The following is a 24,484-nucleotide window of genomic DNA, read 5'->3' as shown; positions in this document are numbered from 1 at the left end:
GAGATTTAATTTGAAGAGAGCTAACACACTTGGAATATTATACATTGTGGGTTTTGTTTCTGCTTGGCATAAACAGCTACAGCCATGTCCATATCTATGTCTGTGTCTATGTCTCTAGTATTATAGTGGCCACCTCAACATTTCTATCAGAGTCAGATGCAGGTTGGACATGGCTGTGGTTCCTTTATGTGGTCCTACTTCCGTTTGAGGTTTGGTGCTCAAAGTCAAGTTCCCAATAGTTCATTGCTATTTAAAACCATGACCTTCTCAAACGTGTGCCTAGACAAGGGTCAGTGAGAATCAATGTACTAGTGAAGCAGGATTTAAGAAGCTCGCTGATAAAGAGCAGTGTTTTGCAGCCCAAAGTTCTTGTTCTCTAAGGAGTCACTCAGATTTAGGAGGGTGGAACAGGGAAGATCTGAATAGCCATAAAAATAGTGTGTCCACCTTCATTTTTTTTTCTCCTTCAAAGCTGAAAATATTTGTAGAACCAAAGACGCATTTGGCTAACTTGTTCAAACTAGTTCCTTATGATGAAGAATGTTGTGTTAAATATGAATTGCTTTGCTTCAAGCCAGGGAGTAGTAGAGAGCACATACCTTACTTACAATCACTTGGCACAGATCACTATGACCTATGCATGACTGTAAACCAGCATCTACTTCTTACACGTCCTCTTCACCTCAACAAAAGAATCATTTCCAAGATTGTTACAGCACTTTAATAAGGAAGGTGTCCTAGATAAAGCCAAGAGGTGAAAACCCAACTCACCCAAAGCCTCTCGGGGTATCCCTCCTCTGTGATAAAGGAATTCATTGACAGTTCCAATGACTACTTGACACCATAGGTAAAATTTCCTACTAACGACTTTTACTCTGCACTGCTACAGTAAATTCTCTTTGCTTTTCCTCTTATTTGTTTTACCTATTCCTCTCCCTTCTGCAATTACTGATGTTCCCTCATCATTTCTATAATTTATGTGCAATTCTGCGTATTCAAGGAAAGACAAGAACTACTTAAAAGTTTAAAAAAATGCTCCTGAACAAAGTCTATGTTTTTATGCTGATTGTTCCTCATTAGAGGGGCAAACAAAAGCAGAAATTCTGACCGAGGACTGAGTGCTGAGGATGATAAATAGCTGTGGAGATCAATGTGTTTCATTCAGACAGTTGCAAAAAACAACTGATTTTGCAGTTGCCAATACTCTGATTACAAACAGTCTAATTTAGAGTCACCAATTCCACAATGGAAGCATAAAACATGTAAAATGTATTGAGGTGACTCAGCTCAGTATTTCCAACTTTCATCCTCAAGATCATCTTAAAGAAATGATTTGAAGACCCCGATGAAATGCTGTGCATGTTCAAAATGGCCAAGAAAACTGGGCCTGGAGAAATTCTAGGAGCCTGGCTGGATACAATGTAGGGGTGGGACAAATGGCTGACTGGGCCAAATGGGATGCCCAGGGTTGCTCAGATTAGAGCTAGCTTTTGGAAAAAATGGGCCCAGGGCAGAGGTCTGGGGTGGGATGTGCATATCTCCAGGTTTAGGTGCATTGGGTCACCCCATTGGGATAGTCTACATTGGGATGAACCAGGATCATAATGCAGAAAAAAGCTTTGAATCCCCAGAAATTTTCCCTACGATCCAAAAAAAGCAATGATGAAACCACAGTTAATATGTGGAAAACACTCAGAATCTCGAGATACATATTTTAAAAATTACTATTGATATAAATTTCATTAATCGTTCTTATCGGTGTTACCTTTTGTCATACTCTTTATTATTTTTACTTGCACATTACTCCAAAATAATTCATTCTTATTGTACACAATGTAAAAGGTGCAGAAAAGCAGAAGGAAGAAAAAAGATCACTTTTATGTTTTCATGGACTTCTTCCAATCATTTTTTACATGTCTACATAACAAAATTAGGAATACACGAATGTTGGTAAAAAAATAAATACACACAAAACTCACCTAAGTGCCTACCTGGGAAAGGACCCAGGATAAAAGAAAATGGAACAGGAAAGACAAATGCCTGGGCTACTGGTTCATGGTATTACCCTACTACACTCATATAAAATTTGCCTTGCACAACTATGAGCTAAGTTAATTTCTTCCCCCACCTCTCTCAATCATTGACTCTTGGGGAGAAGCTTCTATTTTAGAGTAATTACTTTTTAATCCAACATCATGGAGACCCATTGGCCAGAAAGAATAAGATTGAGAAAATTCATTTAAAACATCCCCCCCCGCCGCCCAACCCCACTCACAGTTTCATTTAAAAAGTCTAAAGCACATTATGTTTTGGGGCCAAGCCAGCCAGACTCATTACTGTAGATCAATTAGGGTCTCATCAGTGGCTTGTGGGATATTGGGTCTGGGCTGTACCTCTGCATGCCATCCAGATAGACTAAAATCAGAGATTTAAAATATAAAATTTCCTAATTTTGGAATACAGGCCCTGGGAGTCAGGTTGACTGGTTGGTGATCCCGATGCTGGAGGAAAACATGCTCAGCTCCTATATCCAGAACACTTCCTACCAGCAGCCTATCTGCCCAGAATCTATCAATCACAGGGAAGTTCAGGCAGATCTCATCACCCCTGAAGCTGAAATCCCACAAGCCCATGGCATGAACCAAGAAACTGAGGCTAGTGGAGATTAAGTCATCTGCCCAGAGTCACAGAGCTGGCAAGTAAACCAACATTGTTGGGATGCCCAAGCTCATTTCTTGAGACTGGCTAGCTTATCATCAAACTCTGAGGCACAGTCAGACCTCATCTCTGAGAAACCTCAACCTTCCACACACATGGCTTGCTTTAAAAGTACAAAGCTACCAAGAAAGCGCTAATTTAGACAGTTTTCCTTCTGCTAACCTCTAAGACACAAAAACATAGCCGATTGTTTTGTTTCAGCTGACTCATGCTGACTTTTCACACTTTATATTGATTTTCAGGGTGGTAATGACCAAGCAGGAGTCTGCAGTTGGTGGAAGACTTCCCGTCTAAGCCATTTTCCAGACCTTATCTTTGTGAACATTGGTCCTACCTGGCCCTGGACTGAAGTTCCAATATTAGACTGTTTACAACTCAAACTAATGACACGAAAAGCCCTTCTTTGCCTGCCTTCACTTACTTAACCAAACATATCAGTCATCATTTGCCAACAACCAGCCACTTGTCTCAGAAGCCATTTTCTTCTCTCCATCGCCTGTGTTCTGTGATTTTGATGGAGCTGTACTTATGACCTGGTCCTTCACATACTTGGAGGCACAACTCATATCCTCCCTCCTCTGAGAATCTTTCCCTGATGACTCTTGTCCACGTGGATGTGTCACCTTTTTTTTTTTTTTTGAGTACTTAAGATCTGTACTGAACCTTAGGACATCGGAGGTTGTTGTGTCTTGTTTTATTCTTGTTTATTTTGTATGTTGAACTTAATCTTCCCTTCGAGGACTAAGCCTTCTCAAGGATTCCAACTAAAAATGTGTACAACTTGGTAACCAGCATCCGTGACGAGGAGTCTTGCAAGCAGAAGAGGCTCAGTAACTTCTTCTGGAATAATTCAAGGAATGAAGTAATTGTGAGGTCGGTTGTCTCTTCTGGAGTGCCTAGAACAATTCTCAATACAGTTTTTAAAATAGTTGTTGGCTGAAATCTATTTTCACGGTTTGGGGCCCTCCCTGAGGCGTTTCTGCATTATTTTGAAATATGGTCGAAACAGGTGTTCAGTGACCTCAAAGGCCCTTAACAATGGTTCTCAAGCTTCAGCCTGTTGGGCCTCATCCCCAGAGAGTGTCACTCAGTCAGATTAGGATAAGGCACGAGAATATTCATTTCTAACAGGTAGTGCTGCTGCTGCTGGTGTAGTAGTCATACTTGGAGAATAACTACCCCGTAAGGTCACACCACCGCCCTCTCCCACCACTGACACCGTCTATAACTGTTCTCACCTTTGCTGTCTCCACTCCAGCTATGCTGACTTGCTTGTTCCTTAAACATACCAGCTGTCTCCGGCCCCAGAGCTTTTGTGCATGCTGTCTGTTCCCCCAGATGCCCGCTTACTTGTTCTTTCACCTGCCTCACGTCATTCCTCACATATCACCATTTCAGTGAGCTTCACCAGATTTTAAATGGCTGTGCCCTCCTTCCCACACACCTCCTCACACGCACGTTCCCTGACGTATTCCGTCTCCATAGCGTGGCTCTCCTTCTGACATGAGATGTTTTCCTTGTCTATTGTCTACTTCTGTCCCCTTCCTGCAACAGAATATAAGATTCCTGAGGACAGAGATTCTCATCTGCTTGACTCATTCCTGTATCTCACGGGTTATAGTGGCACCTGACCAGAATCAGAAAGAGTTGATGTTTTATTGGGATGACTGCACGGACCACACTCTAGCTGTTTTCAGACCGTCTACCATAAAGAAGCCTGATGGACGACTGAAGTGAATTTGGAACCATTAACTCACTATTCATACTACCCAGGCCTGCCTGGAGGCCAGAGCAGAGGAGCAGAGAAGACTCATTAAACCCTCCTCGTGGCTCTGCAAAGCTCTCTGCTCTATCCTCACTGTTCTCTTCTTCAAGATGTGGTGGATGAAATCTTGCAGTGTTGTTTTCAGCTCTAGAACTTTAGGTTTTACTTTCCCTTAGGTCTACATTCCATGTGAAAAGCCAATTTCAGAACACTAGGACCAATGAACAGCTCACCGTGGGCTTGAGTTGATGGTTTCCTCCTGTGCATTTATACCCTTTAGCTGTTGTAAATAACCTCACCACTACAAAGGTAGCAAAATTATCCTTAGAATCATCTCCTAATCAAAGTTACAACTCCAGCTGGCCACAGTGGTGCACACCTGTAATCCCAGTGATTTGGGAGGCTGAGGCAGGAGGATAGCAAGTTTGAGGCCAGTCTCGGCAACTTAGCAAAGCCCTAAGCAACTTAGTGAGATCCCATTTCAAAATAAAAAAAAATTTAAAAAGGAGTGGGGACGTGGCTCAGTGGTAGAGTGACTATGGGCTCAACCCTCAGTACAAAAACAAAAACAAAAACACCTCACAGCTGTGCTGCAGCCCTTTTGGTCTTGTGTGAAATAAAATTCTCATTCCTGGGTCTGAACTGGTGCTAAGCCAAGGCTATTATGTTTGCTTTGTTTCAGAAATCAACCTATCTCGGGGATTCCCAAACTAGTTCTAATAAGGGAATCTCTAGAAATCTCTAGAAATCTTGTTTTTCTTTGCTGACCTTCATAAATTGAGATTTTAATATGAAAATTTAATGACATACAAAATTTGGAGCTAAGTCATTTATGTATCTATTCAAGTGTGTTTAAACATACATACATCTATATTTACATAATATACAGATACATTTTTTTTCCTTGTAGAGACAAACTGTATTGGATGCTGAATTTTAAGGAAAATTTACAGTGAGGCAACCTAATATTGAGAAAACTTGACCTTATTGTTTATTTTTTTGCAAACTGTGACACAGGTCTACCAACTGCATTTCAGAGCACAGGGCAGAAGGTCAGCACAGAGTGTTCGCTTGCTCCCTATCTTCTGGTTTTAAGACGGATTACTTAATCTCTCTGTGCTCCTGTGTTTTTCCTCAGTATTAAATGGAAATAATGATGATATGTCTAATTCCTAGGGTTGTCAACAAACCCAGACAGGCTGATAAAAATAAAACTCTTCAACTGCCAGGCACCCATCAAGGGCTGGATCAGCATTGACTGCATTAGTCCATTAGTCATGATTGGAAGACTTTTTGCTCAGGTTAAAGAGAGTGATTAAAAAAATAACAGCATTCTGAGGAAAGTGGAAAGATTAACAAGAAGAAAGGAAGAGAGATGAGCAGCATAAGCCACTGAAAGGCTGTATGAATTTATTTGACTTGAGTTTTTGTTAAACTTTTTGAAAAAAAAAAAGATTCATTTCTATTCATAGGGCTGCATCTGGTGGGCAGAGCCGGAGGTTATTGACCGTTCAGAACAGGGTGCAAGGGTCACCCGTGGGCTCAGTTTTGAGCAAAAGGCATTTGCAGGTTATCAGTTTCCATGAGACTTTGGGGCTATGTCTGGAACATCAGGGGCCAGCAAACTAAGGATTTTCTAAAGGTCATCTTTCAAATTGAGGAGAAACATTCAAAGGTATTTTTGTCTGTTAAATTTTAAAGTAACTTTTCAAAACTAAGGGCTTCTGAAAGACAAACAGAGAGAGAGGGGGCGGGGCACATGTTGGGCATGACCAGAACCACCCAGAATTACCAGGGCTCTCACATGGTATTTTCCAAAGTCTTTGACACCCTCAGAGGGGTTCCCAGGTTGACTTTGGGTTTGGGGTTATTGCTTTGCCTGTGTTTGACCTTTCTCACATGTCACTGAACTGTGCTTAGTCTGGCCTTTGGGACATTGACCTACAAGCAAATAGATAATACTCTCAAGCTTGAATTCTGTTCAGAGCTTTAGTACAATGAAAACTCAAGCTGGAAAAGACTGTGAAGCTCTTTGACTTTCCACAGTGGAGTCCACTGTTTCTTCTGGCCGCATCAAGTTCATATTCATAAGTAAGTGACTTATTCTTGTCTATAGCATCTGAAGACCCTGTTCTTCAAGTCCATTCCCTTTAAGGGTTACCTTGTGGGTTATAACAACGCTAAAGGCATGGATAGAACAATGCCTTTATGATTTCACATTTCATATAATACAGATGACTCTTGGTTGCTCTCATAACAATGCTATTTTATGTATCGATTCTCTTAAGAAGTATGTGTGTGTGTGTGTGTGTGCGTGTGTGTGTTTGTTACAAATGGGTGCATAGATCAAATAACCTGCCAACAGGAAAAATGCCAATGAGCTTCTTTTTTAACATAACTTTATGAAAACACAATTCTGTTTTTAATGATAATCATGAAGTCTCAAGCTTCATCACGGTAATTTTTTGAAAAATATAAATTTTATCATACTCTTTGCTTGCCTAAAAGCCTCTATTAGCTTTTATAGACCTTGGGTTGAGACGCCAAGTTCCAGTGTTAAGGATCATGAGGTCCAGAGGAATCAACCAACTGCATCCCCCGGAGCTGTCCCATCTGCTTTCCCCAGACCTACCGACACCTGCTGTGCTGTCTCAGACCTGGGTGTTTGCAGGTGCTCTCCCCTGCCTGGGACACTCTTCCTCCTCTTCTCCTCTTGGCTCCCTTGACCTTATCCTCCGGGAATCACGCTACATGTGCTCACTCCAGAGTCCCCCTCAACTCTCTAGACAATTCAATCCCACTGTTCCAGGGGCCAGGAGATATCTGTGTGTCCCCTTTACCCTCAGCCATCATACCTGTGCTTTCCTATATGTCATGTGTCTTCCCTGCCACACTATAAGCTCCATTAAGGTAGGGATGGTTGGAAGATTATTCCAGGTAATATTTAAGTTGAGTCAATCACACCCTCGAGGGGTTTTTCTCTGGGCTTCTGGGCTTCCAGCTGTCCTGAACTGACCTTGCAGTAAAGGAATGGGAAGACTCAAAATACAGGATTCTTTTCTTTTTAATTTTTTTCCAAGTAGGCATTTTTACAATTTGTTCTTTTTAGATATACAGGAGAGTAGCATGTATTTTGACATAATATATATACATGGAACATAACTTATTCTAATTAGGATCCCATTCTTGTGGTTTCACATGATGTGGAGTTACACTGGTCATTTATTCATATATGAACATAGGAAAGATATGCCCAATTCATTCTACTGTCTTTTCAATTCTCCATCCCCACTTCCTTTCATTCACCTTTGTCTAATCCAATGAACTTCGATTCTTCCCTCCCTGACTCCCTTATTTTGTGTTAGAATCTACATATCAGAGAGAACATTTAGCCTTTGATTCTTTGGATTGGCTTATTTTGCTTAGCATGATAGTCTACAACTCAATTCTTTTACCTGTGAATGCCATACTTTTATTCTTCTTTAAGGCTGAGTAATATTCAATTTTTTATACATACCACATTTTCTATATCCATTCATCTGTTGAAGTATACCTAGGTTGGTTCTATAGTTTAGCTATTATGAATTGAGCTGCTATAAACATTGATGTAGCTACATCACTGTAGTATACTGATTTTAAGTCCTTTGGGTATAAACTGAGGAGTGGGATAGCTGGGTCAAATGGTGGGTCCATTCCAAGTTTTCTGAGGAATCTCCATACTGCTTTCCAGAGTGGTTGCACCAATTTGCAGTCCTACCAGCAATGTATGATTGTACTTTTTTTTCCTACATCTTTGCCAACATATATTGTCATTTGTATTCTTAATAATTGCCATTCTGACTGGAGTGAGATGGAATCTCAATGAAGTTTTAATTTGTGTTTCTCTGATTGCTGGAGATGTTGAACATTTTTTTCCTATATTTGTTGACCATTCCTATTTCTTCTTCTGTGAAGTGCCTGCTCAGTTCTTTTGCCCATTTATTGATTGGGTTATTTGATTTTTTGGTTCTAAGTTTTTTGAATTCTTTATATGTCCTGGAGATTAATGCTTTATCTGAGCAAAAGATTTTCTCCCCTTCTGCAGGATCTTTCTTTGCATTCTTGATTATTTCCTTTGATGTGAAGAAGCTTTTTAGTTGGATACCATCCCATTTATTGATTCTCAATTTTACTTCCTGTGCTTTAAGAGTCTTGTTGAGGGGCTGGGGATGTGGCTCAAGCGGTAGCGCGCTCTCCTGGCATGCGTGCGACCCGGGTTCGATCCTCAGCACCACATACAAACAAAAGATGTTGTGCCCGCCAAAAAAAATAAATATTTAAAAATTAAAAAAAAAAAGAGTCTTGTTGAGGAAGTTCATTCCTAAGCTGACATGAGTTGGGCCTACATTTTCTTCTATTAGAAGAATTTCCTACTTGGAACTCCTAGATTCCCTGAAGTTTACTGGAAGACAGATTTTTCTGAAAGACCCTGAAAATTTCTAATCTTCCCAAGATTAGACCTGGTCTAATGCCTAGGTCCTTGATCCACTTTGAGTTTTGCACAGGGCGAGAGACAGGGGTTCAATTTCATTCAGCTATATGTGGATTTCCAGTTTTCCCAGCGCCTTTTGTTGAAGAGGTTATCTTTTCTCGAATGTTTATGGCGCCTTTGTCTAGTATGAGATAATCATACTTATGTGGGTTTGTCTTACAGGAGTATTTTCTATAAAATTTTTAGATAGTAAATATTTTATGCATTGGGGAGAGGGAGGGTCATACAGTTTCTGTCACAGCTATTCAGTAGCTGTAGCATGAAAGCCACCAAAGACAAGATGAAAATGCATGTGCATGATAACTGTATTCTAATAACACTGTAATAAAAAAGAGAGGCAGTGGGCTAAATGCCTTCACTGTAGTATTATCCTTTAAACTGGAAGGTCTTCAATTCCCCAGAGACCTTTTCTCAGTCCTCACTTTCTGGCTCCCTCTCTCCCTTCCACTTCTCCTGCAATACCAAGAGCCAATGGCATGGCTAGTGGTGACACTAGACTTTGGTGACATTCAGCCCATTTATTCTGTTGTTCCAGGCTGGCCCTTTCAGCAAGTCACACTAGCAGCCTTGGTCATAGTAAGCTACACTTAGGAATATGGTGGGCACTGGCATTTCTACTCCGTGGATCTTTGCTTTGCACCTGGAATGTGCCTCCTCCAACTTTGATAGCCCCACCTCTCCTATGGTACTGTTCACTCGGACCCTTTCTGGAGGCTGTCAATGTCCCAAGATGTCTCAGATGACACATTCATATGCTGGTCTCTGTCCCTGCTCTCTTCTTCCGGGCAGTAATCTTGCAGAAGTCTGTTGCTAATGCTCTAAGCTACAAAAATCTTTGATCTGTCCACCAGTAGTGGCCAGGAGACTGTCCTCCAATGTGTATTTCTATGTTGATAAGATTATTTTATCAAGAGAAAACTTCAACCCTAGTAGATAGATAAACAGGAGCACATGTGTTGGACAGCTTCTAGACCACATGTCCTTTAGCAGAGAGGGACCTGGTGTTGGTGTAGGCAATAACAAATTCTTGGGGGATTCCACCTCTAGGTAGTCAAAGTCTGCCAACCAGTGTTTAGAAATCTCAATTTCCTATTTGGGACTCCTAGATTCACTGAAGTTTACTGGAAGACAGATTTTTCTGAAAGACCCTGAAAATTTCTAATCTTCCCAAGAGATTTGGGTAAGATGTTATTTAGGTTGGGGAAGGTTAAAATAATTTAATATGTAAAAATACAGGTGGAAAAGAAATCATATTAAATCTTATTTTCAGTTCTGAATTGTTTCATTATTGGTTACAGTAAAAATTTATTATTATAGATTATTAAACTGGGTGCAGTGGCATACACCTGTAATCTCAGTGGCTTGGGAGGCTGAGGCAGGAAGATTATTGCAAATTTGAGGCCAGCCTCAGCAATTTAGTGAGGTCCTAAGCAATTTAGCAAGACCCTGTCTTGCTAAAAATTAAAAAGGGCTAGGGATGTAGCTCAGTGGGTAACACACCCAACCTCAGTGCCTATATATATATATATATATATATATATATATATATATATATATATATATATTTAAAAAAATATATAAGAGGTTCTCATTATATCTTCCTGTGAAGGATGTGACCCAGAACAAATTGTGAGCCTAGGTGCTAATAAAATTATAAATATTAGTTAAAGAGAGTAAAATTAGGTGACATTGCAATTGCTTGCATTGCTAAAGAAAAATAAAACACCATGTCACTCCTAAATCATAGGAGGAGACTTCTCCCAAGGCCCTGCAAAAAAGTCTGCTGATCCCTGAAAACTAGATTTGTACTATGTTTCCAGGGTTTCAGAGACTAGCAGAGATATTCTCCAGCATCTGCTACTTAAGTTTCTCAGGATCTCTCTAAGGAAAAGTAAATTAGCCAGTAGGTGAAAACATGGTCTAATTATATATCAGGGTGTCATTCTATATTTGTAATGATACAAGGCAACTCATCGAATATCCAATTCCAAAAGCATCACCTTTTCTGGAAGACATCACAAGCAAGGCCTTTGTTCATCCTTTCTAGTAAGTTTGGTTTTGCATTGTATTTTCCAAAATTTAGGATTATAAAATTCCCAGTGTCTTCGCAGGCAAGAAATTAGCATTTTCAGTATAATGGCCTTAAAACTCATCCTTGCCATTGTTGAACCACCAGGGTTAAGGGCACTAACTTCCATTTCTGACTGAGCTAGTGATACATGCCTCCAGTCCTGGAGAACACACATCTTTTGAAGTCCAGCTCCTTGGTGTGTCAAATGGGAACAGAATTACAAAGTTTAGAGGGATGCTGAAAGAGAAAACAAAGAGAAGAATGGCCCCTGGGATTTTGTAGCTGGCCTTGTGCTCACAGCCAAGCCAAGTGAGTCTCCTCTTAGACATAAGCAATCTCTTAGCATACCAGCCTGAAGAAGTTCCTCTGAGCCCAGGATAAAATAAGACAACCCAAGAGGCCAGTTCATAATCATGTCTAAGCACAGACAAAATCAAAGCCACAGAATACCCAGCATGAATCACTGCTATTTCTTTACCCAATCATGAAATCATTCAACTTTTTTACAGCACCTAATCTAGAGCAAACTCTCAGTTCCTTGGACACTTCCTCATATGGCCTCCTACAAGCCCAAGTCCTAAAATAGATTTGTTCTAATTCCCTCTTACAGGAGACTAACAGCGCCCTATGGTCTGCCCCACGTTCTCCCTCTTCACAATGAGCTGAGTCATAAATCAACTTGTTTAACCAAAGCTGTGTCCCTGGTGGCCTTTGGCTGAAGGGCTTTCCATAAGTGTTCATCTTTGACAATGTCATTTTTTAAATACTAAAATAGATGATCACAAAAATCATTTGTAAGGATGGGCAGAAAACAGCACACTGTAAGCAAGTAAAACCTGTTGTGTGGAATTGCTGAGGGGATAGAGAGGGAAAGTGGAGGGGAGGTTGGTGGCTCAGCTTCTCACTGGGCTTCTGTTTGCAGCAGCTGACCCCAAAGGACTGGGTGGCGGAGGGTGCCAGGCTCTGTGTCTCCAAGCATGAGGGGCAAAGAAGCTCCATCTGCCTGTTTTCTTCTTGTGAGCCAATGAATAGGCACAGTTTCGTTTCATTTTCACACAAATCCTGGGAAGGTGGGTTTTACCACTCTCCAACTTGAAAGGTGGAGAATTCAGATCTGGAGAGAAGTTCGAAAACATTCCCAACAACAGAGAAAAACAACATGCAGCATCAGGATCAGTGAGGCTCCAAAGTTCATGGGCAAGTCATGACACCATTAATCTCCAAATACTGCAAAATATTTGCACACCTGTGGGAAGCAACATTTTAAAATGGAAGGCTAAGCTAGGAAAAAGCAATCGGAGACTGAATAATAATAATAAAAAAAGTGTCTTGTTTTAAAATTAGGAAATGCAGTATTACAACTATGGTCAAATGTTGCTTTGGTATCGTCTCATAATTCAAGAGTTTCTTTGCTTTTAAAAAAGTCAGTTAAAATTTCAAAAACAATATAACCAGTAACACTTTTAGTCTGTGAATATAGTATTGCTATACTGAACATATTGTATTGCTGAATAAAAGAATTATGAATTTTGTTCTTTTAGTGTTTGTTGAATGCCTTAATTGATATTTCTTACTCTGCTTTTTAGTTTTTTATGTCACATTGATAGTACATATCCTTGCAATGCTGTAATGAGAAGGGTACTTCTGCGTCTTCCTCTCCAAAATACATAACGCCATTTACTATTGAGAGAAACATCAGACAAATCCGATGGTCCATTCTACAGAATAAATGCTCAGTAGTCATCAAAACTTTCAAGGTCATTGAAAATGGGAAATTGTCACAACCACGAGTTACTTAAGGAGATATGATGACTTAGGTAATGGGGAAAATTTGGTGTTCTAAATTTGGTGTCCTAGATGGGATCCGGAAACAGAAAAAGGAAGTAGGTGAAAATTCAGAGAATTTGAATAAATATGCACTTAGTCAATAACAATGTGTTGGCATTGATTCATTCCAAGTACACCACACTCATAATGTAAGAAGTTAATACCTAGGTGTGGCATATACATGGGAACTCTGGACTATCTTCACAATTTTTCCATAAATCTCAAAGCGCTTTGATTTTTTTAAATTAAAAGAGTATTATCATGCAATCCATCAACAATATATGAAAAAATGTTCAACATCTCTAACAATTAGAGAAATGCAAATCAGAACTACACTAAGATTTCACTTCACTCCAGTCAGAATGGTAATTTTCAAGAATACAAGCAGCAATAAATTTTGGTGAGGATGTGGGGAAAAAGGTACACTCATACATTGCTGGTAGCACTACAAATTGGTGCAACTACTATGGAAAGCAGTATGGAGATTCCTAAAAAAACTTGGAATGGAACCATGATTTGACCCAAATCATCCCACTACTCGGTTTATGCCCAAAGGACTTAAAATCAGCATACTGCAGTGATGCAGCTACATCAATGTTTATAGCAGCTCAATTCACAATAGCTAAACTATGGAACCAACCTAGATGCCTTTCAACAGATGAATGGATAAAGAAAATGTGGTATATATAAATAATGGAATATTACTCAGCCTTAAAGAAGAATAGAATTAGGGCATTTGCAGGTAAATGAATGGAAATGGAGAATATTATGCTAAGCAAAATGTCAATCCACCAAACCAAAAATCAAATATTTTCTCTGATATGAGGATGCTAATTCACAATAAGGATTGAGTGAAGAATAGAGGTATTTTGGAATAGACAGAGAGGAGTGAATGGAAGGGAAGGGGCATGGGGGTAGAAATAATATTAGAATGAATCAGACATTATTACCCTATAGGCATATATGATTACATGACCTATGTAACTCTACATCACGTACAACCAGATGAATGAAAACTTATATTCCATTTATGTATGATGTGTCAAAATACATTCTACTGTCCTGTATAACTAATTAGAACAAATTAAAAAATTTTAAAAAGAGTATTATTAGGGTTTGTAAAATAAATTATTTTTTTGTTGTGAAATATTTTAAAACCATGGAGAAAAATTTAATAATAAACATAGTTACCTCCTTCAATTTTATCATATTTTAACATTATGCTATACTTGCTGGAACTCTTTTCTTTTAAAAGATATTAAAATATTCAGATTCAGCTCAGGGTCCCTCTGAAATCTTCCCTAACATTATTCCTTTTCTTTTCCTCAGATGTGACCACCGTTATTAGTTGAGTGCTTATCATTTTTTAGGCAGGTATTTATATTTCTAGTGCATATTCATAAACATTATAAATACTGATTTGCAGGTAAATTTTTTTCATGTAAATGTGATTGTACTCTATTACTTTGAAACTTTCCATTTGTTTAAATTTGTGCATGTCAAGACTTATTCATGCTAATTTGCTGATTTTTAACAGCTAGGTAGTATTCCATGGCATGTATATTCCGCAAGTTATTGTTTCATTCTCTTGTATATTTATATTTTCTTCAAGTTTTTTTTTGTTCTAAGTAACATTGTAATATATATATATATATATATATATATATATATATATATATATTGCTGCATGTACCTTAGGAGTTTAAATCATGGCTCTAACACTAACTTGTACTCTTGAGCTTGTGACATAATCCTTTCATATTTCAGTGCCTGATACATACTAAATGCTTTTTCAGTATTAACTACTTTTTTTTAATTATTAGGGAAAATGTTAGAGTAGGGTATTTGGGGACTTCATTTTTTTAACCTTTTTAGCTTTGCTGGCTATTTTCAAATTGCTCTCTAAAGTTATTCAATCAATTTACATTTTCATTTACTCTGTATGTGAAGACTCATGTCTATATCTTCACAACACTTTCTACACTGAGTATTTAATCCAGGTTTTAGTACTCAGTGCTGATCATGACCCAACATTTATTCACTGAAGTTGCAAAATAACGATGTTTGTACAGATTTTCAAAAACTAGGAATGGCTGGGTGTGGTGGTGCACACCCGTAATCCCAGCGGCTCAAGAGGCTGAGGCAGGAGGGTTGAGAGTCAAAACCATCCTCAGCAAAAGCGAGGCCCTAAGCAATTCAGTGAGACCCCATCTCTAAATAAAATACAAAATAGGGCTAGGGATGTGTCTCAGTGTGGAGTGCCCCTGAGTTCAATCCCTGATAACCCCCACACAAAAAAAATAAGAATGGATATTTTTACTGAAGACTTTTTTTGCATCTATTAAAAGAATCAACTTTTTACCTAAAATAATCATTTTATTCCCCAAATCAACATTGCCTCATTATATTTTCTCACAAACTGCTATATTATATTAAATGTGTGTTATTTAGCATTTAAAAATCACTTTTCAAAAGTAATTATAAGCCTATTTTTTTCTTATAACATCCTTTATTTTTCTGATGTCAAGATTATACTTGCTTTATAAAATGAAGTGAGTCACTTTTCCTATTTCTCTATAATATCAGAATTATCTACTCTTTGAATTTTTAGTAAAATTTGCCTGTAGTATTATCTAACACTATCATTTTGCAGGGGCGTTACAGGCTTTTAAATATTGAGTCAATATTCTTAATAGCTATTGGTTTTTAATTCATCTACTATTTCTTTGGGGATGATTTTTGATAATTCATATTTTTTCAGAAAGTTAATCATCACAGTTTTCAAATTTATGACTATAATGTTACTCATAACATTTGTTCATGATTTGAAGACTTTCTGTTACTTTACCTTTTAACTTTCTATTAATGTCTATTTGTGATCCATGTCTCCTTTTTCTTGAACAGTCTTGTTGAGTTTTGTGTGTTATTTAGTTATTTCAAGAAACAGCTTTTCCCTTCTTTGATCTCCTGTTCATATCCTTCTGATTTATTTATTTATTTTTTACATACATCATGCTTTTCTTTCCTTTTTTCTTTTCAGTACTAGGGATAGAGCCCAGGGCCACCGGCATGCAAATACTCTACCCCTGAACCTCAGCCCCAGCCTCTTAATTGCTTTCTAAACATCATCACCAAAGAAACCTGTATCTGTCACCAGTCGCTGCTCAGGCCCCTTCCACTTCCACCCCAGGCCTGGGCAAACACTTACTGTCTGTCTCTATAGATTGGTCATCCTCCACATCTCACATGCATTCCTGGAATCATACACTATGTGGCTTTTTGTGACTGATATATTTTGTTGATTCTTGTGTTACTTTTGTTTCTTCACTTTTCTGTTGTTGTTTTATTTTTCTGTGGTACTGGGGATTGAACCCAGGGCCTTATGTATGTGAAGCAAGAACTCTACCAAGTGAGCTATATCCCTAGCCCCTGTTTCTTCTCTTTTCTGACTCCCTGCTGGATACCTTTTTCCTTCTGCTAAGGCACATCCACCAACAGCCATCTTGGGCTGGGTTTGAACATCTGGAAACATGCCAAATGATTTTTTTGCCACTGTATCAAAGGTTTTTAAAGGTTATTTGTCATCCGCATTTTGAAGACGCTACACCACTGCCTTCTAGTGTCTGATGAGACACTGGTGTCACTCTTTTATTTCCAGTTGGATATTACACTTCGTGGTTTTTAAGATAATTTTTTTTTTTTTGGTCTTGATTCTTTACTATTGTAAAAGTAAAAAAAAACTTAATGTAATATATTAAGTTTTTCTTTTCAAGTTTTGATTGATTTTTTTTTATCCTGATCAATTCTCGGAGTCTACTATTAATTTGAGGAATCAGGTCACTGTTTTTAGAAAATTCCCAGCAATTATTTCTTTAAGTATTTATATCTTTGTCGTTCTCTATCTTATTTTTCTGGGATTCCAATTATTTGAGGTTACAAGGTTTCACAACTCACCTTCATCTTTTTTATCTGTACCTTTTATCTCTGTGTGTGTGACGCAAATCACTGTCTCTTCATATAAAGGGGTTTGCTTTTCATCTTAAGAAATAACTCCCCAGGCAATGATGGAAGGCAGTTTCCTCAGGTCTTCTCAGCAGTGCAGGACCCATGGTGGCCCTTGGCTCCAAGTGGAGAGGTGGTGTCTGATCCCCTGTTTGGTGTGGGGCAACATCCCTCCAGGAGCTAGACTCCTCTATTGCTGTCTGCATTTAGACCCTGAGGTGAAAATACCAGCTGTGTCTATGCTCTATTTTCCCTTTGGTACTTCTCTTCCATTTCTGGAGTTGTTTATTTTTATAGATTTGAGTCTGTATTTTAAAAAATATATTATCCACATGTATATCTACATGTTTGAAGCAGAGAAAATAAAGTGGAAACTCAATGTTAAACTTAAAGTCTTGGAATTCTAATCCTGCATCCTTTACCAACTGTTTTGCTTTTTTTTTTCTCACTGTGAATGAGACTAACGTAACTCTCTAGACATTTACTTTATTCAGAGACTGTCCTTCTCCCCCCTCAGTCCCAGCTGGAATTGAATTTACAAAGAGCCCTGAAGGCTCCCCAATGGCATGTGGGTGTCATTCCTCAACTACATTGACTCAAGCATGTCGCTAGTTGGTTTGCCGTTCTTATAGTTTTTATGTTAACTCATTAAAAATAAATAATAGGTAAGAAGAAAGAACAAATAAATTTAAAAAAATCATCTATCCACTAACTAGAGAAGCTATTACCAATGATTTCAGTTTATCTTTCCTTATAATTAGGCTCTTTTATTGAGTTATTAGCCCATTTAAAACCCTGCTTTTGCTTGAGATCAATTAGTGAAGTGTATTACTTGAACCAAATTGTTCTTTTTTTTCCAGTTACTTTGGTTAAATACAGTGAAGAGATGATAATTGTGATTATGCTTTTATTTTGTAGGGTTGTTGACGGCAGATTGCAACTATCATGTCTGACTCCGTAATTCTCCGCAGTGTGAAGAAGTTTGGAGAGGAGAATCATGCTTTCGAGTCAGACGAATCATGTAAGTGGCCCTTTTCTCTCACTGTCTCTTGTACAAAGAGAGGTGAACTCAAAAGTGGAAGGAAGTGACCATCAATGGTGGGACAAGCTAGTGAAGCTGAAAGAAGCAGAGAAAATGAACAACACAGACAACAGTTATTGGGTATGAATCTTACAAACAATCGTGTGGTTCCTTCTGGAACTGTGTGACAGGAAGTCTGAAAGCTTAGGTAAGAGCACCAAAGTGTGGATGAATGAGGGGAGACGTCTCTGCTGGGTAGAGTCCAATGGTTTCAGGCAGGCTGTTACTGTTAACTGGAACCCTGTGCAGTTATCACTGCTTGAGGCAGTGACAGAGCCATCTTTTCCTGAGTGCTGATGTTGAGGGGAGCTGTGCGGGAGACTGCTGGCCAGAAGCAGATTACGTGGCAGGGGCCTGTAGTGCCAGTACCTGGCATGTTGTCAGCACAGATGATTCTAAGCTCTTCTCTTATTTTTAAATCCTGTGACTTTGCATTTTACAAATGAATAAACTTGGATGACTTTTTAAAAACTCGATAAAGTTCACATGAGTAATAATTGATGGAACCATAAGTCTCTAATCCAGTTCTGCCTGATTCTCAAGCCAGAGTATTACCCTGTGTCTATACTATAAAGTATGTTGACTCTTAAATTAAATTAAAATGTCAGGGGAACCAGGATATGCTATCCCACAGTGAAGAGCCACAAAGCACCCAGGGTTCGTTTCTGGTGACTTCTTGCACCCATGACTCTGGACCCCCACTTTCACTTTCTACCCTGTGGTCAGGAAGATTCTATGTGGTTCAATCTCACACCTTCCACTGACGTGGAAGTATCAATGAGATCTTATTATCTAATTAAATTGTGGTCTATTAAGTAGGTGAATTCGGTTTCTAAAGAATCAAGAAATAGATACATAGTCATTTTATTTTATAATTTTAAAAAAACCTTGATTTTCTTCAGCTAATCTAGGAATGTTGGTTCCATTGGCTGTTCAGAAAACATAAATATTTATGTCTTGGATAAAAATACAGAAATGTAGTCAAGGCAGCAGTCCTGAACCTGAAAACGTGTCTGCCTGCCTGTCTATCTGTCATCTGCCTTTGAGACTGAAAGAAAGAAAAGACAGATAATCATTTTGAAATTTTTATGAAATAAAAGAACTTTATAGGAAAGTTTTCCCAGATCAAAATTATTAATAATGTTGTTGCATTGTGTCATCATTATTAACCTCTTTATGCATTGTTTTTATCCTAACAGATAACAATGATAAGAAATCAGGGTAAGTGACTTTTTCAATGATGTAGCTTCTTTTCGGAGTAATTCTATAATATTCCTATAAAAGGCATAAAGCAGAGACTATTTCATGTACATCATACTTACTATAAAATTACATATATATTATATATATGTATGAATGATCCATCCTTTTCTTTTAAACACTGCTCTAATTTGATTTTAAAAATGTTTTTGAATATACCTTCTGCATTAGATCCAAATCTCCTCTGGTGTTCAGGAATACCATAGAACTCCTAGCCTAAGTGAGCAGAGGAAAAGTTAGACGAGGATGATTTCATGGACACTAAGAAATCTCCAAACCCCATATTCTTCCCATAGGCAAATAATAGAAAACTAAAATTTAATCATTAGATATTTTTCCTTAGCTTATGAATTTAAATTCTCATAAACAGCTATCAACTAAATGCCACTGTTTGGTGTGGAAGCAGGATTAGATGGGGTCTAATTGAGAAAGCAGAAGAGAGGCACCAGGGGAGTTCCTGACATGGAGGTGGCAAAACGGGGAGGGCTTTGGGGGTTTCTGAAATCCTAAGTCTTCTTCATGGCAGTGGGAGGCAGTGAAGTGGAAGAGTTAGCTCTGGGCTAGAAGAGGTCGGGTCAGCCTGGTCCTCCAAGAAACACACTTCACTCCCTGGTTGGAAAAGAGAAAATGGTGGGAATGTTGTTGAATGACAAAGAAAAGATGAGCAGGAAGCTGAGGGAGTTCTTTTGTTTTTAGAGGAGGTGAGTGTAGAATGTGAAGATCACAGTAACAGCTTGACAAAGCTGCGGCTGAGAGGAACGAGAGTGATCTCGTCCACGGATGGAGTTCAGCACTGGGGGTCAAGATGGAGAGCACGTGTTCATTCACTCACTCATTTCACAAAAATTAATTGAATGCCTGTAAGGTGTTAGGCACTGTTGTAGGTGCTGAGGATACAGAAAAGATCCAAATAGGCAAAAAGCTTTGCATTTGAGGATGGCAGTTTAGTAAGAGAGAATGAACACCACAAATAAATAAAACACATAACATGGTAGTTAGTGATAACCTCTCACTCGCTTTCTGAGAGGAAAAGAAAAGCAAACGTGGAAATTAAAATATGAAATGTATGTATGTGTGAGGGAGAAGGGTTGACAATTAAGAGACATTGGCCAGGGAAGGTCCTGTTGTGGTGACTTTGGAAGGAATGACTGATTGATATAAGGTATCTGTATCATGTAGATATCTGAAGAAAGAACATTTTAGGAGAAAGAATAGCAAACATAAACATCCAGAGGCGGGAAGACATTTGGCATAGATAAAATTGAGCAAGAGGCCAGGTGACTAGAGTACTAAGAATTGAAATGGAGTAGGAGACGGGATCAGAGAGCCAATGGGGCCAGATCATGGCCTTGGATGAGATCTCCATAAGGATTTAAGATTCCACCCTGGGTTGATAGGGAAGATGAGGGCAGCCAAGAGATAGGATCACATGTGTTGACTTTAGTTCACAAGTGGTGAGGGGTCTCTAGCAGGCCCGGCAGCCTGTCTTAAGGAGGGGACGAGTAAATAGCAGGATGGAGGCAGAGATAGACTTGAGGGAAAGGATTGAGGGTGATGGTGAGGATGTGGTTCAGAGGCCAGGCAGTGGGACTTGCGATGCCTGGGGAAGGAAGCGAAATCTTGGTGGGGTTTAGTGATGGTAAGTAACTGGAGTGTTTAAGGGACTGCAGAACTAATTGAGGTTGACAAATAGCCGAGGAAGGAGGTAAAAAGTGAGAAAACAAGATGTATGAACTGTCACAGAGTGATAGTGGAGTGAAGTATGTCAGAAGCATGGTAGTTTCACGGTCCAGGGTATGTACGTGGAATGGGTGACTTCAGTGAAGTGCAGACCCTTGGAGCCCAGGAAACTAAAGGCAAGTTAAGCATGACCTTATGAGAAAGGAAATGAATAACGATACTAAGGAAATTCAATCTTATGGAAATTGTGGAAGTGTTCTCAAAATTTCCATTATGCCAGTAAGCACTATTTAATGTAGTTGTTAAGATTTTAAGTGCTAAAAGGAAGCTTTAACATCAGCTAATCCAACCTCTTCAATTTATCCTTAAGGAAACGTAGGCATCAATAGGTGGAGGGTCATGACGGAAGGAAAATGGTTTATATCTTAGTATAATTGGGAGCGCTGAGGCCTTTTTACTTTCTCTCAATACCTCTCAGAAAAACCTCTGTGAATCTCTACTGAAATCTCTAGAAGAATGAAAGGTTATTTTTAACATAACCAGATTTGACTGGAATTTCCTAATCCCTGGGAATGTTTTTTTCTTGCTAAAGAATGGCTCACACCTGGGGAGAATTTCTCATTGTTTTGAAAAAGATGATCATTAAATTTCTATTTTCTTCTCAGGTTACAAGAAAAGAAAGGTGAAGGCACCAAAGTTGGCTTCTTTCAACTGGTAATAAAACTGTACTGATTTATGGCACTGGGTTTGCCACTGTGAATTGTTCAGACCCTAGAGGAAATGCTACGTCTTTAGTTATACTGGCAGATTTTTAACTACAGAGATAACTTATGCAGTCATAAGCTTTACCTATATGATAGCATGCTGAATAGTGATCAGAAATATGTTACCGATTGAACAAATCCACAAAGTCTCCTGGGAAATAATCACAGAACTCATAATTATCATTTTAGTAAGGAAAATCATCACAGTAGCATCATATATATTTATTCTTATGACAAGTCTTTTGAAATTTTATAACTTAGGTATTTACCCAAATTTGCACCAGATAGACAAGCATTTCTAGGCATGGGGTAGGCACTCTCCATTCTTGTTATCAGTTCTGTGAGCCAATTTGTGCCATTGCTACATGCACCACATGGTATATCTACCTGGCAATGGCATCTGTGGTAGTGGTTAGTTCCCCCTTATGCTGCAGATGAATAGCAGAACACTAAAGTCAGCTCCTGAGATAAAGAGAATAAATTCAGTGATTAGGAAAAAAGAAGATGATCTAACAATATACGAGACTCAAGTGTTAAATAATCGATGTACAATTTATTTTGATATGATTAGTATGAACTCGGCCACTTAATTAAGATGATTCACATAAAATCTGGTATTGAGTATACTTACCAGAATCTAGTAACAAAAATTAAGTAGTCCTCCTTCCTCTCCTACCTTTTATCCATAGATGATCCCTAACCCTAATCCTTTGTTTTTCAAGTTTCGATTTTCTTCATCAACTGACATTTGGCTGATATTGGTGGGAAGTTTATGTGCATTTCTCCATGGACTAGCCCAGCCGGGCATGGTTTTTATGTTTGGTGAGATGACAGATGTTTTTATTGACTATGACATTGAAATACAAGAACTCAAGATTCCAGGAAAAGCATGTGTGAATAACACCATAGTATGGATCAACAGTTCCCTCAACCAGAGTGTGACAAATGGAACACGTTGTGGGTAGGCTATTTTTAATTTTTCTTATGTCTTGAATTATAATTCAAAATGTATGAATGGGCCCATATTGGCTGATGTGGAGAGGCATCTAACACAGAACAGACATATTAATTTGCCCGTATTTCTAGAAATTACTCTCCCTTGAAGCTCTTTCCAACTTATGAGAAAGGAAATGAATAACAATACTAAGGGAATTCGATCTTATGGAAATTGTGCAAGTGTCCTCAAATTTTCCATTATGCCAATAAGCACTATTTTATGTAGTTGTTAAGATTTTAACAACTTCTAAATATAAAACTTAACAGAAACAGAATTGGAAATAATTTTTCAAATACAGTGGTAAAGGTTAACTGTTTTGTTGACTGTGTGCTTAAATATGACACTATCAATACTTAATCCACAAGGGAGAAGAATTTCACTTTGGAATCTCAAATCAAGAGCACCCACCCCAATTCCCTTTTGCCCCTTAGTTTTAGGGCTGTGGCTAAGGACTAATACGAATAATGAGCATGCTGTGTTGGAGTAGAGAGTCCTTGGTCACAGTAGTTGAGTGTCCACGGAAGAGTGGTGTGGTGCTGTGATTGGAAGGTAGCTATGCAGAAATAGCCAGAACTCAGCCAGGTGCAGTAACTGTGCTACTGTTCTCTGTGATAAGCCTGACAGGCCACCTGGTAATCAGTGAGTCAGTAGTGCACGTGGGCTGACTCATTGTCACAGTATGGACTTTGCGTCCTGCCTCATGCTGCCTCAGGTTCAGGACATACTCATTTGCACGTATAAATCCATATACTCAGGTTCAAGAATCAAGGGCAGGGCACACCCTGCCTAGACACACACTTGGAATGACTCCCTCAAAAGAATTTCTATTTCACATCTTCATTTTTGAAATTTTCTACAAGCTTGATTCCGACTATGAGTAAGTTTTGCAAAATCACTGATACTCTTCAGTGATTTTTCTACTTTGAGGGTTTTTCATTCACTTACTCATTCAACCAAAATCTTTGGAACACCAACTATTGTACCAGGAAATGGTGGAAGCATCAAGGACACAGTTACCTTAGAAGTCATTGTCCTCATCTTGGCGACCTTAGGTCTAGCCAGCCAGACTATCATTCAATCATTCATAAATATGTAGTTTCAGACTGGTAGGTGCTGAATGGTGAAAAAGCACAAGATAACACACAATTGGCAGAATTACCCTTGAAAAATGAACACACCAACTCATAAGAAATAAATTTGCTAGTGTCTAAATATATTTGTTTTCTTTTCTAAACTTAGAAGTTTCTTTCCATCTGAAAGACTCGGAGCAGTTTGTTTAACAGAATTTGAGTGCAATGACAGTCTTTTTAAATGCTTAATTTTTGTTGGAGGACAGAAATGAACTACTTTTTACAGAGTGGTATGACCACAAAATGTAAAGTTAATCTTTCTCCCCATGTATGATGTAAATTGACTCAAACCATTAATAACATTAATAAATTAACTATCATGAAGATATTTTTTTCAAGGAAAAATTCCAGTGAGTATATCCTGTTATGCCTTAAAAATTGAAAGTAAATTCTTGACTATTATTATTATTTATGGTACTGGGGATTGAGTACAGGGCTTCTTACATGTTAGGCAAGCATTCCTCCACTGAGCTCCATTCCCAGCCCCAGAGAATAAATGTTTAAGAGCTCAAAATTTGAGGCCTTTCCATGATAATAGGTGTTCATAAATATTTGTTAGATGAATTAAAGAATGAATCTACATTTCATGTTTGTATCAGGCATCTGTTAGAAAGGAATTTTCTGTGGCTCATGCTCCTTTTACTCATTCTTACTGTGA

General features: G+C 38.5%; 1 protein-coding gene across 2 annotated transcripts in view; it reads left to right on the top strand.

Annotated features, from left to right (window-relative positions):
* The first annotated feature begins 6,045 nt into the window (after positions 1-6,045).
* The window catches only part of Abcb11 (ATP binding cassette subfamily B member 11), a 92,898-nt gene continuing 74,459 nt past the window's right edge, over positions 6,046-24,484 (top strand). The window contains exons 1-6 of one of the 2 annotated variants that reach the window (XM_058580159.1): positions 6,046-6,158; positions 6,404-6,574; positions 17,833-17,935; positions 19,195-19,216; positions 21,601-21,649; positions 22,422-22,660. In XM_058580159.1, the coding sequence (XP_058436142.1) occupies positions 17,860-17,935; positions 19,195-19,216; positions 21,601-21,649; positions 22,422-22,660 (386 nt within the window). In that variant the 5' untranslated portion in view covers positions 6,046-6,158; positions 6,404-6,574; positions 17,833-17,859. The remainder of the gene's footprint in view (positions 6,159-6,403; positions 6,575-17,832; positions 17,936-19,194; positions 19,217-21,600; positions 21,650-22,421; positions 22,661-24,484) is intronic. The other variant, XM_046447222.2, reaches the window with a different exon arrangement.

Source organism: Marmota monax, unplaced genomic scaffold (assembly GCF_021218885.2).
Source record: "Marmota monax isolate L192 unplaced genomic scaffold, Marmota_monax_Labrador192_F-V1.1 WCK01_AAM20220418_F8-fsc00007, whole genome shotgun sequence".
In the NCBI taxonomy this organism is placed as follows: domain Eukaryota; kingdom Metazoa; phylum Chordata; class Mammalia; order Rodentia; family Sciuridae; genus Marmota; species Marmota monax.
This window is presented reverse-complemented; position numbering and strand designations above follow the sequence as displayed.